Consider the following 17,254-nt stretch of genomic DNA (forward strand, 5'->3'; position numbering starts at 1 on the left):
TTGGCCCATACTATAGAACCTAGGAACAGTGGGTTAACTGCCTTGTTCAGGGGCAGAACGACAGATTTTCACTTTGTCAGCTCGGGGGATCCAATCTTGCAACCTTAACTAGTCCAACGCAGTAATGACCTGCCTCTTTCTCGTTGCACTCCACAAGGAGGCTGCCTGTTATGCGAATGCAGTAAGCCAAGGTAAGTTGCTAGCTAGCATTAAACATATCTTATAAAAAACTATCATAATCACTAATTAACTACACATGGTTGATGATATTACTAGATATTATCTAGCGTGTCCTGCGTTGCATATAATCTGACTGAGCATACAAGTATCTGACTGAGCGGTGGTAGGCAGAAGCAGGCGCGTAAACATTCATTCAAACAGCACATTCGTGCATTTTGCCAGCAGCTCTTCGTTGTGTGTCAAGCATTGCGCTGTTTATGACTTCAAGCCTATCAACTCCCGAGATGAGGCTCGTGTAACCGAAGTGAAATGGCTAGCTAGTTAGCGTGCGCTAATTGTCGTTGTGTTGCTGGTTCGAGCCCAGGGAGGAGCGAGGAGAGGGATGGAAGCTACTGTTACACTGGCAATACTAAAGTGCCTATAAGAACATTCAATAGTTAAAGGTTAATGAAATACAAATGGTATAGAGGGAAATAGTCCTATAATTCCTATAATAACTACAACCTAAATCTTCTTACCTGGGAATATTGAAGACTCATGTTAAAAGGAACCACCAGCTTTCATATGTTCTCATGTTCTGAGCAAGGAACTGAAACGTTAGCTTTCTTACATGGCACATATTTTACATGGACATATTGCACTGTTACTTTCTTCTCCAACACTTTGTTTTTGCATTATTTAAATCAAATTGAACATGTTTCATTATTTACTTGAGGCTAAATTGATTTTATTGATGTATTATATTAAGTTAAAGTAAGTGTTCATTCAGTATTGTTGTAATTGTCATTATTACAAATAAAAAAATTGGCCGATTAATCGGTATCCGCTTTTATGGTCCTCCAATAATCGGTATCGGTGTTGAAAAATCATAATCGGTCGACCTCTACTCTCTACCATCTGACAGCTTTAAAAGATTGTAGACCTCCACAATTCTGGTTCATCCTGGGGAGCAATTTCCAAATGCCTGAAGGTACCACGTTCATCTGTACAAACAATAGTACGCGAGTATAAACACCATGGGACCAGGCAGCCGTCATACCGCTACGGAAGGAGACGCGTTCTGTCTCCTAGAGATGAACGTACTTTGGTGCGAAAAGTGCAAATCAATCCCAGAACAACAGCAAAGGACCTTGTGAAGATGCTGGAGGAAACAGGTAGAAAAGTATCTATATCCACAGTTAAACAAGTCCTATATTGACATAACCTGAAAGGCCGCTCGGCAAGGAAGAAGCCACTGCTCCAAAAACGCCAGACTACTGTTTGCAACTACACATGGGGACAAAGATGGTACTTTTTGGAGAAATGTCCTCTAGTCTGATGAAACAAAAATAGAACTGTTTGGCCATAATGACCATCGTTATGTTTTGAGGAAAAATGGGGAGGCTTGCAAGCTGAAGAACACCATCCCAACCGTGAAGCACGGGGGTGGCAGCATCATGTTGTGGGGGTGCTTTGCTGCAGGAGGGACTGGTGCACTTCACAAAATAGATGGCATCATGAGGAGGGAACAGTCAAAGTATTGGAGAGGCCATCACAAAGCCCTGACCTCAATCCCATAGAACATTTGTGGGCAGAACTGAAAAAGCACGTGCGAGCAAGGAGGGCTACAAACCTGACTCAGTAACACCAGCTCTGTCAGGAGGAATGGGCCAAAATTCACCCAACTTATTGTGGGAAGCTTTCAATTTCAAGGAAGCTTTCAATTTCAAGGCAATGCTACCAAATACTAATTGAGTGTATGTAAACTTCTGACCCACTGGGAATGTGATGAAAGAAATAAAAGCTGAAATAAATCATTCTCTCTACTATTATTCTGATATTTCACATTCTTAAAAGCAAGTGGTGATCCTAACTGAGCTAAGACAGGGCATTTTTACAAGGATTAAATGTCAGGAATTGTGAAAAACTGAGTTTAAACGTTTGACTTTAACAGTACCGTAGAGAGCTATTTATAACTTGTCAGAAATGTCCAGATCTACTAGCCTATGTCAGCTAACGTTTTTTTAATTAAAGTTTATAGCCCATATTGTTGTAATTTTTTTCTCACTCAAATATCACATGAATACACATATAGAAATATATAAAAATATATAGAATTGCAAGAAAATTTGCTTAAAATTGCAAAATGTTCTTTGCACCCCATGACAGAATGTGTAGAATTGCAGAAAATAAACTTTAAACCTGCAACATATTATCTCCACCAACAAGAGGGGTTTGAACAGTTTTTGTCATGAACAGTGCCTGTGCCCATAGACATAGACGTGGTGTGTGCGCATGCGCAGAGGGGTGGCGCGGGATGTTTCCCAATGCTGGAAGGGGGTCCCCGAGTGAAAAAGTTTGGGAACTCCTTGGTTAAGCAATCCTCGCATTCACATACCCCTATAGTTCTTTCATGTTATTAACTGAAGCTAGCAAAGTCTACTTCCCTCTCAGACTAGCAGTGAGTTTCCAAAACATTGGTAGTACTAAGATCCCATTTCGTCCATTGCCTAACAAAGGACTTAAGACAAACTTAGTGCTACAAAGGTTTTGGAAACTCAACCAAGATTAGCTCATGATGCTCATCTGAATGGTGACCTAACATGTTCTATCTCTCCATGCTCCTCTTTGTGTCCCAGGTATGAGAGGGATCTGAAGCCCAGCAGCAGCTCTCCCTCTATGGAGGAGGACGAGGGCTTCAGTGACTGGACCCAGCGGCTGGAGAGACGCAGGCAGCAGGCCCAGCGCATGGAGGAGCTCAGTCAGGCCACAGAGGAGCAGGACCAGAGGCCCCTGAATGGTGCCGCAAAGCCCCCCACACCACATACCCTCTCTGGCTCAGCCACCCCCACCACATCCACCTCTCTCCAGCAGAGACACAAGGCAGAAGTGGAGGATGAAGAGGAGAAGAAATGGGGAAGAAGGGAAAGTGAGAGGAAAGGGAGGGAGCGAGAGGAGGAGGTGGTTAGAGAAGAGAGGGAAAGAGAAGAGGAGGCAGAGAAACAGAGGCAGGAGCAGATGAGAGTGCTGAAGAAGAGAGAGGAGGACCAAAGATCTGATGCTGGGGAGAAGGTACTCTTTAGCTTTACTGATTTAAAAAATATATATGTATTGAAATAAAAATTTCAATTATGAATATGATTATTCAAAAATGTATTTTGTTGAAGTAGTCAACTTTGGAGATGTTAAATGTTCTTTGCAACTCCAGGTGAAAGAGAAGCGCAAAGAGGTGAAGGTCTCGTACACATCCAAAGTCGTCCTCCATACAGAGGCAAAGCATGGCAACGTCAACGGAGACACAGCTGGGGAGAAAGTGACATCATACATGGTCAAAACCAAATTAAGGGCTCCCAGGTAAATAATGGAGTATTGTGGTATATGGATATGTCTCACCAGACTTGCTTCCAAATTCAGTTACATGGCAAGCAAATCACATCGCAATTCACATTGTAACTCCTAGATGTTTCACATTCTAAACCATCAGGATGGTGAAAACTATTAGGAGACGGAGACATCTCTTCAAATACTCCTCTTCTATACAGTGGGGCAAAAAAGTATTTAGTCAGCCACCAATTGTGCAAGTTCTCCCACTTAAAAAGATGAGAGGCCTGTAATTTTCATCATAGGTACACTTCAACTATGACAGACAAAATGAGGGGAAAAAATACAGAAAATCACATTGTAGGATTTTTAATGAATTTATTTGCAAATTATGGTGGAAAATAAGTATTTGGTCAATAACAAAAGTTTATCTCAATACTTTGTTATATACCCTTTGTTGGCAATGACAGAGGTCAAACGTTTTCTGTAAGTGTTCACAAGGTTTTAACTCACTGTTGCTGGTATTTTGGCCCATTCCTCCATGCTGATCTCCTCTAGAGCAGTGATGTTTTGGGGCTGTTTCTGGGCAACACGGACTTTCAACTCCCTCCAAAGATTTTCTATGGGGTTGAGATCTGGAGACTGGCTAGGCCACTCCAGGACCTTGAAATGCTTCTTACGAAGCCACTCCTTCGTTGCCCGGGCGGTGTGTTTGGGATCATTGTCATGCTGAAAGACCCAGCCACATTTCATCTTCAATGCCCTTGCTGATGGTAGGCTTTGTTACTTTTGTCCCAGCTCTCTGCAGGTCATTCACTAGGTCCCCTCGTGTGGTTCTGGGATTTTTGCTCACCGTTCTTGTGATAATTTTGACCCCACGGTGTGAGATCTTGCGTGGAGCCCCAGATCGAGGGGCGGCAGGGTAGCCTAGTGGTTAGAGTGTTGGACTAGTAACCGGAAGGTTGCAAGTTCAAACTCCTGAGCTGACAAGTTACAAATCTGTCGTTCTGCCCCTGAACAGGCCGTCATTGAAAATAAGAATTTGTTCTTAACTGACTTGCCTAGTTAAATAAAGGTAAAAAAAATACAATTGAGGGAGATTATCAGTGGTCTTGTATGTCTTCCATTTCCTAATAATTGCTCCCACAGTTGATTTCTTCAAACCAAGCTGCTTACCTATTGCAGATTCAGTCTTCCCAGCCTGGTGCAGGTCTACAATTTTGTTTCTGGTGTCTTTTGACAGCTCTTTGGTCTTGGCCATAGTGGAGTTTGGAGTGTGACTGTTTCAGGTTGTGGACAGCTGTCTTTTATACTGATAACAAGTTCAAACAGGTGCCATTAATACAGGTAACGAGTGGAGGACAGAGGAGCCTCTTAAAAAGAAGAAGTTACATGTCTGTGAGAGCCAGAAATCTTGCTTGTTTGTAGGTGACCAAATACTTATTTTCCACCATAATTTGCAAATAAATTGTTGAAGTGTACCTATGATGAAAATTATAGGCCTCTCTCATCTTTTTAAGTGGGAGAACTTGCACAATTGGTGGCTGACAATACTTTTTGCCCCACTGTATATCCACCTTTGTTCCTCCATGCAGTTATCCTCCATCTCCCTCCATCTCTCCCAGGGCTGTGGTACAAATGGCAGCTGCAGAGGCTGAGGAGGAGGCCATCTTGGAGACAGAGGCCAAGCTGGAGAAGATCCGACGGAGCCATGCGGAGAAGGAAAACCAGGAGCTTGAGCAGCTCAAACACAAGCAGGCTGAGGCCGAGCAGGAGCTAGAGGAGCTGAAGAGGAGGAGGGAGGAGAGACGCCAGGTCAGGAAGGAGGAGGAGCGCAGGAGCAGAGAGGAGGAGCAACAGCGTCTAGCCAAGGAGGAGGTGATGGTCAAATACTTTGTAGACATATTATGATGCCCACGGCCTTAAGATACACACACACAGAAATAGATTAAATTGTGATGGGCATTCCGAGTCTTTTCATTGAGCCGGATCATTTGGCTCAGTTCACCTAAAAGAGCCCTTCATTTACAGTAGCTCCCAAATGGCTCTTTGTTCAGTAGTGCTTAAAAATGTACTTAGAAGCATGAAAAAGTAGGAAATTGTGAATGTAAACCGTAAAATCTGTCTACCATTATGTCCGATCGTGAAATGTGAGTTCAAATTCATTTTTACCTGACCAAATTATTAGATCGCCTGCCAATAAAACAACAATCATTTTTTAAAGCACTGCAAAAATGTGCATGGACCTGAATGAGGTGCTCTCCCACTATCTATTGTTCCTGTAGTGAAAATGTCCTTCAGGGAATATTTTTTACAAGTTATCTACAGTTAATCGTTGTCTGGCTCTTTCACCGATTTAATTTCTGAAGTCCACCAAAAGATCTGTTTAAAAAGAGTTGTTCATTCACAAATGACCCATCACTATGTTAAACACATACATCGCACATGCAAAAGGAGCTTTAAATCAGCTAAGCAGCTATTATTATTTTATGTGTTATTTTTTATTGAACCTTTATTTAAACTAGGCAAGTAGGTTAAGAACAAATTATTATTTGCAATGGCCTACCAAAGGCAAAAGGCCTCCTGCGGGGATGGGGGCTGGGATTAAAAATACAAATAAATTGTAAAGCCTACTATAAGATATACAGCAGCTGAATGTAGCACTCACTAAATGAGCCACCCCTTTGCCTTATAAGCTCTCAAACAGGAGTCTATTATACATTATAATGTAGCTATTTTCACACGTGGTACACTCTTAGAAAAAAAGGTGCTATCTAGAACCTAAAAGGGTTTTCAGGCTGTCCCTGTAGGACAACCTTTTGAATAACCCTGATTTGTTCCTTGTAGAACCTTTTTAGTTCCAGGTAAAACCCTTTCAGGTTCTATTGGGAAACCTTTCCACAGAAGGTTCTACACTGAACACAAGAGGGGTACCTGAAACGATAAAGGGTTCTACCTGGAACCAAACTATTTTCTCCTATGTGGACAGCCGAAGAAACCCTTTTGGAACCCTTTTAACTAAGTGTAGACAATTGTCTTCTCTTCTTGGGCAATACCGAACCATTATGTCTTCATGTACAGGGGGAGAAGAGGAGGATGAAGGAGGACATAGAGAGGAGGAGGATGGAGGCAGCAGAGCGGATGAAGAGCCTCAGTACCTCCAGCGTAGACGGAGATGAGATGTTTAGCTCGCTCAGTCCCAAAGGCTCCATCTACAAGGTAGCTAACTTGTCTGTCTCCTCTGTCTATGTAGCCACGGTTTGTCGTCATTGCCCATGGTCATATATGACAAGTACGGTTCTTATGATATGATAATGATACCTTTGTTTTCAGCATTTTCCCCAAAAAATAAATTGCTCAAAAATACTAAAATGTGACTTTATACCATCTTTACAGCCATTGTGTTCAGTTTAAGCCTGTAAGTTGCATGTGTGTGTTTTAAATGTCAGAATTTGCCACAGTCTCCACCACAATGCTTGTAGTGTGATCAGGTCACACACATTTACATATGGGTTTGCGATCACTGTGTGTGTTTGTGTGTGTGTGAGACATGTGCAGCTTTGAAGTCGATCAGTATTCACTGTTTTGTGTCAATACCACCAGATCCCTGTCTGTGTGATGTTAATTTGCTCTGACAGCATGTCTCTACATACATACTATGTCACAGTTTTTCAGCCCAAGGCCAAACGGTCACTGTGACAGCCTGTGTTTACACTGTTCTGTGTTAATGTCCTTAACTCCTTCCATCTCGCTCTATAAAAAGTAGGGTAGTAAGTCATTCACTTAGTTAATATACAGATATTCTGTATACAGATTAGAGGTCGACCGATTAATCAGAATGGCCGATTAATTAGGGCCGATTTCAAATTTTCATAACAATCGGAAATCGGTATTTTTGGATGCCGATTTTGCCGAATTAAAAAATGTATATATATATATATATATTTTACACCTTTATTTAAGAACACATTCTTATTTTCAATGACGGCCTAGGAACGGTGGGTTAACTGCCTTGTTCAGGGGTAAAACAACAGATTTTTACCTTGTCAACTCTGGGATTCAATCTTGCAACCTTACGGTTAACTAGTCCAATGCTCTAACCACCTGTCTCTCATTGCACTCCACGAGGAGCCTGCCTGTTACGCGAATGCAGTAAGCCAAGGTAAGTTGCTAGCTAGCATTAAACTTATCTTAGAAAAAACAATCAATCAATCATAATCACTAGTTATAACTACACATGGTTGATATTACTAGTTTATCTTGCGTGTCCGGTGTTGCATATAATCGATGCAACGCTGGGGGATGATTTAACAAAAGCGCATTTGCGAAAAAAGCACAATCGTTGCACGACTGTATATATTGTATATGTTGTTAAACCTGCATATTTAGCTAAAATAAATCCAGGTTAGCAGGCAATATTAACCAGGTTAAATTGTGTCACTTCTCTTGCGTTCATTGCATGCAGAGTCAGGGTATATTCAACAGTTTGGGCCGCTTGGCTCATTAATTATTATTATTATGTTTGTAATTAAGTCTATGATTTGATATTTGATAGAGCAGTTTGACTGAGCGATGGTAGGCAGCAGAAGGCTCGCAAGTATTCATTCAAACAGCACTTTTGTGCGTTTTGCCAGCAGCTCTTCGCTAGCACAGCGTTGTTTATGACTTCAAGCCTATCAGCCTAATTGCTGGTGTAACCGATGTGAAATGGCTAGCTAGTTAGTGGGATACGCACTAATAGCGTTTCAAACATCATTCGCTCTGAGACTTGGAGTAGTTATTCCCCTTGCTCTGCAAGGGCCGCAGCTTTTGTGGAGCGATGGGTAACGATGCTTCGAGGATGGCTGTTGTCAATGTGTTCCTGGTTCGAGCCCAGGGAGGAGCGAGGAGAGGGACGGAAGCTATACTGTTACACTGGCAATACTAAAGTGCCTATAAGAACATCCAATAGTCAAAGGTTAATTAAAATGGTATAGAGAGAAATAGTACAATAAATACTATATTAACTACAACCTAAAACCTATTAACTTGGAATATTGAAGTCTCATGTTAAAAGGAACCACCAACTTTCATATGTTCTCATGTTCTGAGCAAGGAACTCAAACGTTAGCTTTTTTACATGGCACATATTGCACTTTTACTTCTCCAACACTTTGTTTTTGCATTATTTAAACCAAATTGAACATGTTTCATTATTTAAGGCTAAATAGATTTTTATTGATGTATTATATTAAGTTAAAATAAGTGTTCATTCAGTATTGTTGTAATTGTCATTATTACAATATATATATTTTTTTTTTAAATTGGCCGATTAATCAGTATCGGCTTTTTTGGTTCTCCAATAACCGGTCATCCTCTAATACAGATACAGATAGACTGGCGGCAGGGAGCCTAGTGGTTAGATTGAATCCCCGAGCTGACAAGGTAAAAATCTGTCCTTCTGCCCCTGAGCAAGGCAGTTAACCCACTGTTCCCTGGTAGGCTGTCATTGTAAATAAGAATTTGTTCGTTAACTGACTTGCCTAGTTAAATAAAGGCTAAATTAATTTTAAAACTAATAATAGTTCAAAATGTGTTTCCATGGGTTCATTTGTTTGGATTTTAGCATTTACACTGCATGGCATGTTGTGAAGGATTGAGTATAGTACTGTACTCCTGCTTCTTGTATCATTTCATTAGACTTGTTGCCTGTCAGATACATTCCACAGGATTTATAATCCACTCCGATCCCATTAGGATATGTAGCCTAATCACAGTTACTGGCTTTGTGTTCTGCCAGGAGATTCCAGTAAGGACCCTAGATAACCTTTTAGAGCTGGATGTCATTTCTAACACCCCAACCCTATGAGCTTGCTTTATGAGCCTGGCTCAACTCTGACTTTAATGTATCAGTCAGATCATTGAGATAGCTAATTACATTTTTACAACCAGATGCATATATCATGTAGCTCTCATCTGTCGTAAATGCACTCGCTGCATGTAGCATTCAGTCTCCTTATTGTCTCCTTGACAGGCAACAAGTTAAGCTACTGATAATATTATGTTTCCATCCACTATCTCTTTAATATTACGTTTCCATCCACTATCTCTTTAATATTACGTTTCCATGCACTATCTCTTTAATATTACGTTTCCACCCACTATCTCTTTTATAATACGTTTCCATCCACTATCTCTTATTTTCACTTTCTAACCCGACGGGGTTGCTGTGGTGGTGTCCTTGGGCCTTGGTCCTTAGTGCTGTCATGAGATTCCCTCTGATTGTGTGTGTAATTTTAGAGAGAGAATGAATAGAGTTTGACAGGAGAAAATGCATGCTCTGTGAGTTGGGGTCGACATGTTGTGCTATTTGATTCAGGTTCGGGGCTGAACAGTAACATAAGGGATCCTTCTGTGTGGGAGGAACCAGAGCTTGGTGCTGGATCCTTTGAAGTATGACCTCTTTGGCAAGCAAGGGTAGAGGACAGGACATTATGACCCTGCCTCAAACTAGAACCCCTCTCATACAAATATTAGTGTTTTGATGAATTATTAACCTAAGACTTGCAATCCCAAACACATTTTCTTTACTATGATTCAGTCTGTAATGCAGTAAATACACAGATTCAAGGTAAGGAATGGGTTTTGGAAGCCTTCCCACACCCTGATTTCATTATAACTATGCCTGCAGTAAACCTTGGATTAAGGCAGAGTTAGCTTGAATCTCTGTCTGGTAATATAAATGGACAGATACAGGCAGATGGAGACAGTTGATAAAGACCAGTAGAACATTGCTCTGTTTGACTTGGAAGAGATCTTTACTGTGTCAGGCTAAATCCAGGGCTGTGATTAACATCACACTGATCATGAGAATCCCCAGTCTGACAATTCTAGAAGTCATGGAACACTTCACTGTTCTATTCTAATTCCAAAACAATCCCCTTCAACATCCTCTTCATATTTTTCAGATCACAGAGCGAACGGAATCCTTGAACCGATCCCTAAAGAAAAGGTGAGACATTTTCACAATGAATCTCTCAAAGCAAACAAACAAATTCCACACCCTATGTTGTTTAAATTGTACTCTCACAGTTTCTTTCTAAATCTTGGTTGCAACTTGAAGTTTACCAAAGTCGCACTGGGCCCCCCTGAGGAAGCCTGGATGGAGAGGTGCTATCTATGGCAGAACAGCAGTTATGCCGTCTAAATGGCTGGTGTGTAAAAGTAAACATAGAAAAAGAGGGCCAGTGGTGACCTCTAAACCTCTCTCAGTGCATCACCTTTGTCAACCTGGGTGATTTATGGCTTGGTTAACTCTGACCAGATGTGGGGGCTGGAGCCTGGGCTGGCTGGGTTCTCTCTGATGGCTGGTGAGCTATAGCTCTGGACTGTGGGACTGCTGTGTGGCTCCATGCAGTCTGACCACAGTAGTCAGTTATCAGTGGTAAAAAGCTCTGAGCAGTTGAAGTAGTAGAGGCCAGGTCCGGATTAAATGAATATGGAGAGTGTGAATGAAAACAGGGCGTAATAACGACTTTATCATCCAGGTGCAGGTTTGAGATCTGAAGAATTGAGTGTGACATCATGTTTTAGTCTAGGACGGAGAGTTTAGTGACATCACTAGTGACAGTCCTTTGATGTGGGTGTTACACACCCGTGTTGATGTGTGTAAAAACACTATTAGACCAAATCAAAGCATTCTGGAGAAGAAGTTATGGGTGACAGACAGACGGCTTCCTTCGCCCCTTTACTTATAACAGCCTTCTCTCATGCAGTTAGAAAGCATGACATCATTTAGCCAAGCCAATTTGAACGTCTTTGCAGAGCAAAAGATTTGTGGGCCGTTTATCATGTTAAAGCAATCGTGCCATGCCTAAAGAAGCTATTTAATTTTCAAACTAGCCAGCCCTATCAGGCTAATGGCTCATGCCTTTCACGGGTGTTCTCTTACTAATATAAATAGATTTGGGGGCCATTTTGAAATGCAGGGAATAAGCTCATCATTTTCAGATGGACCCACCTATTTGTTTTTGTTATTAGCGTATATGTCTGACTTTAGCTCTGTATCTAATTGCAGTGCAGATTCAAATGGCTCATTTTACCAAGGGGGTGTATCTCCACACTGGGCAAAAACGAATTGAATCAACTTTGTTTCCACATCATTTCAGCCCAAAGATTATATGTGATCAACGTGGAAAACTGATTGAATTTGAAAAAGTCATTGACGTGAGAAAATTTTGTCTGTTTTTCACCCAACTTTTAACCTAAATTCAAAAACATGGTGGACATTTTTTTGTTGATTTCACATTGAATTCATAGAAGTTGACAACTTAAACAGATGTAAATTAAAACTAGACATTGAACTGACATCTGTCCCCAGTAGAATATTTTAATAGGGGAGTGAAAGGATGATCCGTGCTCACTTGCAGGCCTGTTGCCAGTCAGATGAGATAGTAAAACGTTATTGTTTTTCTTCCCCCAACCATTTGTCCTCCTGTGTTGTATTTCACTCTCCTCTGACTGAGCGTCTCTATTTTGGATACAGCAACAGCTTCAAGAAGACACAGCCCCCTGTTCTCCTCGCCAAGATCGATGACAGGCTGGAGCAATACACCACCGCCATTGAGGTTAGCTCCCACCTTGTTTCTGCCCCTCCCTCTGTCCCGACATTCAGAGGCCCCATTGGTGGGGGGGCTGTGATGAAGGCTTTCATCTGGTGACTATTCAGCCAGACTTCTCTGCCACCTTCTCTGCCTCTCTATAGGTGACACACTGTGTCAGTCTCACACATACATAATTATATTATACCTCAGCCTCAGACTCATATCAACCTTATAAGACTCATATCAATAAAGTAACCAGGTTTCCATCCAACCTTTTTATGCGAGTAAAGTACGTCGGATAAAACATATCACGACAGGCCTGACGGACACAGCAAATTTGTCTGCAAACTTTCCAAATGTCAACAAAACGAAATATGCTAGATAAGGTGGGATCTTTTTGTGTCTGTAAAATTAATTATGCGAGAAATGGCTGTGGAAACGCCTTTATGCGCAAATATTGATATAATAACCATCATATCGAAGTAAACTTGGAGTCACGCGATGATGTGTTTTGTGGTCGTCCCACTCTGACTCCTTGGGAAAGCATGCAGTTTTTTGGGGCTACTGTAGAGTCAGATGAGCTTCACAGTCATGAAAGTGCACAGTGATGAGATTGATGCTCCTCTACAATAAATATCGAGGGTCTTATTCTGGGGACACGATGATCAATGATTGACTGTAGACTATACCTGCACTGTAGACCAGAGTGGGCTACATAATTCAATATTTTCTACCGACAAAACCATCAGTAGAGTTAAATGCGATGGAAACCCATTTACCTTGTATGTTTTATTCGGTACAGGGGAATTAAACTGCAAAACAATATTTGTATGTGCACTATGTCATCACACACAGCCTTTCATCTGCAGTGTCAGTTTGATAGATACACCCCTCTGGTGGGATTTTAGAATATTTGCGTGAAAATCGGTCAACAATTGTATGGAAACCTGTCTGTATCAGTGTTCACACATCAAAGTCAGTCACGTGGCCTTAGTCAGGCCCAGTCCGTCAAACCACCTGTCTACTCTATAATTTGGGAGAGGATTGATGGGCAGTTGAGGCTAGACTGAGCTTGCTTTCTCATCTCCTGAGTGGTGCCTGAGTCATACTATAAGTACATGGGAGTAGTTGTGTGTGTGTGAGGCCCTCCTACTGCTCTCCCATGAAGTCCCTATTGCATCATCAGATCACTAGCATGCCATGTTTACTTTGTTTCTAAACTTTGTTACTCATTGTGTCCACTGTCTCATCAGCCCAGTCAAGCAATTTATAAACTTGATCTCCGCTATAAAAAGCATCTAGACATTATCTCACATTTCTTTTAGACTTTTTAAGTGAACAAGCTTAATAAATATGCTTTTTGATCTGGAATTCTGTTATATGCAAATTCCATGCAAATGGTCAATAAAGTATATTGTATCGTTCTGTTGTGTAGTACTCCCAGGAGGTCAAGGCAACCAAACAGGGCCTGACGGACATCCCCATGTCACCTGAGCCAGTGTCCTCCAAGAAGAACTTGTTTGAGGCTGGAGAGGCCTGGAACCAGAGCCTGGCCAAAGGCACACCACCCAAGGCAAGGAAACACCCCCATAACGTTACATACACATTAATGAATAAAGTCAAAGAAGTCTAAGTCATTTGCACGCTCACCAACGACTGGACATTAATCACCCAACAACATAAATAGAACCTTATGGATACAAAACATGAATGCTCTTTACATTCAGTAGCTGCCTGGAGTTATACTGTAGACTGGAGACACAGAAATCTACCTAGCTCTCTTTCAAAAGACATTTACACATTGCGCAGATGTCTAATTATATCTGTCCCAATGCTCCTCTCCATGCTATTGTATGGTTGTGATCTCACACCTTTGTCACAGCCCCCTCTCTCCCCGATGTTTTTAATTACTCTATCCCATTCCTCGTGTGCAGGCCAGGGTTTTTTGAAATAACCAGAAAGGCATGGCAGCTTGACCCTGGGGCGAGAGGAATAACAAACAGCATGTGAGCCACGGCGGTATAGATCTGAGGCCCTTATGGCTGTTGTTTATTTTAACTCTACCACAAATGTGTGGTTTCCCCCCATCCCGGGTATTCCATAGCATGTACAGATGTTGGATCCTAATTTGAGCCAGGTTGTTACAGCAGGTTTTTTTTTTGCAGCAACAGGAAATGTGAGTTATTATGTGGATTCAAATTAATGGACATTATTGTAGGGGCTGATACATTTTTTCATAAGGGAAAATCAAGTCTGAAATTTCAAAGTAGAAATTACAAACTTCAGAAGCATTTTTAAACCTCAAATATACTACAAGTTTTACATTTCCTGCATTGCTGGAAAGTTATCCTGCAACAGGGCGATCAAATTAAGATCCTACATCTGTAGCAGTAGCTGCTAACCTGCCCCCAGAGATACAGTATGTCTTCCCCTTTCTAGCACCATGCTAACGGCTTTCACCGCAGGAGTAGCCCTAAAGAAAACAAACCTAAAGGCTGATGGACCAGACAGGCTAGTTTGAAAGAAGTTGAGTGAGAGGAAAATGGAGAGTAAATTACAGAAGAGAAGTTTCATGGCAGTCTGGAGGATGCAGCCACAGGGTAGCAGTCTTGCACTACAGATGTAGGATCTTAATTTGAGCCAGTTTGCTACAGCAGGAAAATAATCCTACAGCGAGAGGAAATGTGAATTATTATGTGGATTATAATTAATGGGCATTATTGTAGGGGCTGATACGTTTTTCGAAATTACAAACTTCAAAAGCCTTTTTTAACCCCAAATACACTGCAAGTTAAACATTTCCATTGCAGGAAAGTTCCCCTGCAACAGGATGATCAAATGAAGATCCTACATCTGTAGCCTAATGGTGTATAACCTGGGAGTCACGCTTATGGATGAAAATAGAGCTGCCTAGTCTCTGTACCCAAATCTTGTGTGTGTGCTGGACAGCTACATTTATCTGTAACAAGGAATGCCTAAGGAATGGAACTGTCTTGTTGAGCGCCTGAGTGGAAATATGTGTGTGTGTGTGTGTGTCAGCAGGATGCTGAGAGTCTGAAGGTGGGCGTGGCGGACATGATCACCCAGTGGGTGAAGGGGAACCCAGATGGCACCAGCAGGAGCTCCCCCTCAAGACCAGCTGTAAGTCTCGCTCAGAACAGTTGTGTACAGTATATAGTGTATATGGGTATACATTTACTGTATGTGGCTCTGCATTTCACCAGTTTCATACATTACCGCCAACCTCTTCTCCGTCACTACTCTCTAGCACTGGCATCGCCTTCACAGAAGTGGCTTCTGGTTCAACAATGTAGTAAGAAGTCACACGGGGTGTCTCATCCCCTTCAGAGAGACTGAATCATCTTCATCAAAATACAGCATCTGTGTATCTACTTCCTTTACTTTCATTCCTCATTCGTGTTATTTCAACTGTCTTCACGTCTTCCCTTAAAGTAACTGTTCTACATGCAAGTGTTTGTAGTACAGCTGTGCACCAGGCATGCAGAGAATCAGTGACGTGTGCGTGCAGTCAGCCTTATCCAAGGCTGCCATCTAGTGGGGTGTAGAGTTCTATTGTGGAGGTTCAGAACAGTGGGGGCTGCTGACGGCTCATAACAATGGCTGGAACGGGGGGGCGAAGGGAGTGGCAATTAACCATGTGTTTGACGTATACTCCAGCCATTACCATGAGCCCGTTCTCCCCAATTAAGGTACCACCAACCTCCTGTGGTTCAGAACCAAAGCCACGAAGGTTCCTTATCTTGCATGGCTCCAAAAACCATTTTATATAAAACTCCAGAAAGCATTTGAAGAGTTGCTGTTTGGTGCTGTTCATTCCCCAGGATGTAAAAGCTGGTGACGTGATGCAGAAAAAGAACATGTGGGAGATCATTGGAGAAACATCCCCTGGGATTTCAGGAGCAGTGGCAAAGGTGAGCGTGCTCACACACACACACGCTCACACACACACACACATCAATACAAACGTACAGTATTTGAATATTCTGTTTCAAACTTAGTGTATAATATATACTGTGAGCAAATTCTCACTGTTCTAAATCAGTCTATGCTTTTCAGGGCAATGCATCTGGTAAAAAGTACAAATTTGTGATGACTGCTCATGGCAAATATGAGAAGATTCCTGTTGATGATGATGATGATGAAAATATGGATGAATACACGAATGGAAAAGCAGGTGAGATGACTGGGTTTAGAAAACAATTATACATTTTAAAACATTAGTGTAAATACCATAATAGTCCAATAATAACTAGTCTTTTCTGAGGCAAAAAAACACCTTTTTATTCTGCTGGTCCTGCGGATAAAAATAAAACATTTAAATCTACAAAATACCAGCTACAATTAAATAGCATGACTTCTATCAAACACCAAAGGGCAATAGCCCTTGATCTGCCCGTTATCTTCACTACAGAATTAATTCTCTCTATTTAATTGTATAGCTCAAGATGAACTTTCTATGTCAAACATTAACCAACATAAAAAATGTTCTATTCAAACTTTTTTATTTTCTGTTTTATCAAAAATATATAGAAAATAACATTTACTGTAAACTTACGCAGCAAAATCTCAGATTCCAAAGCAGTTGATCATCACTCTGTCAATAACAGACAATGTTCTTAATCTTTTTAATATAGACATGCATGAAAGAAAAACGCAAAGCACCTACAACAAGCTGACGAACCTACAGAAACTCAAGGTCAAATGTCACTCTCAGTTCTTGACCCTTCCGGAGCCCTCGTTTGAAAGCTGTGTATTTGAAAACTGTGTGTGAAACATGATATTTCAGTCTATTTTACTTTCACGTTAATCCTGCATTGATGTCAATGGGAGATTCGTGGATCTCCAGTTAGGATTTGGCCTTAGGGACTTCCTGTATACATTTGTCTTAGCGTCTGTCGTCACTGCCTTCCATATCCCACAACCCCTTTCCCTGACCTCTTATCCACCCACACCAACAGTCAAACACATCCTTCATAGAGCTGACTTGTCCCCCACAGGAGTTAGCAACCCTATTTCTCAAATAACACTCTCACTGACCTGTAGTCCAAAAAAGGGAAGGATACCAAGCTGGTATAAGCATCTGCAGGCTACTCAAACATTCTAAAAAAAAAAGTATCACCTGAATATCTAGTCTATTTGAAAGCACCATTAAATAGCACCATTTTGGGAAA

General features: G+C 41.4%; 1 protein-coding gene across 1 annotated transcript in view; it reads left to right on the plus strand.

Annotated features, from left to right (window-relative positions):
• The window catches only part of LOC110521363 (uncharacterized), a 42,663-nt gene that overhangs the window by 19,954 nt on the left and 5,455 nt on the right, over positions 1–17,254 (plus strand). The window contains exons 3-12 of the mRNA XM_021598869.3: positions 2,799–3,231; positions 3,368–3,513; positions 5,106–5,358; positions 6,562–6,699; positions 10,428–10,471; positions 12,005–12,086; positions 13,498–13,635; positions 15,105–15,203; positions 15,905–15,994; positions 16,140–16,257. Coding sequence (XP_021454544.2) covers positions 2,799–3,231; positions 3,368–3,513; positions 5,106–5,358; positions 6,562–6,699; positions 10,428–10,471; positions 12,005–12,086; positions 13,498–13,635; positions 15,105–15,203; positions 15,905–15,994; positions 16,140–16,257 — 1,541 coding nt within the window. The remainder of the gene's footprint in view (positions 1–2,798; positions 3,232–3,367; positions 3,514–5,105; positions 5,359–6,561; positions 6,700–10,427; positions 10,472–12,004; positions 12,087–13,497; positions 13,636–15,104; positions 15,204–15,904; positions 15,995–16,139; positions 16,258–17,254) is intronic.

Source organism: Oncorhynchus mykiss, chromosome 4, assembly GCF_057628025.1.
Source record: "Oncorhynchus mykiss isolate SJ-2025 chromosome 4, ASM5762802v1, whole genome shotgun sequence".
Lineage (NCBI taxonomy): Eukaryota > Metazoa > Chordata > Actinopteri > Salmoniformes > Salmonidae > Oncorhynchus > Oncorhynchus mykiss.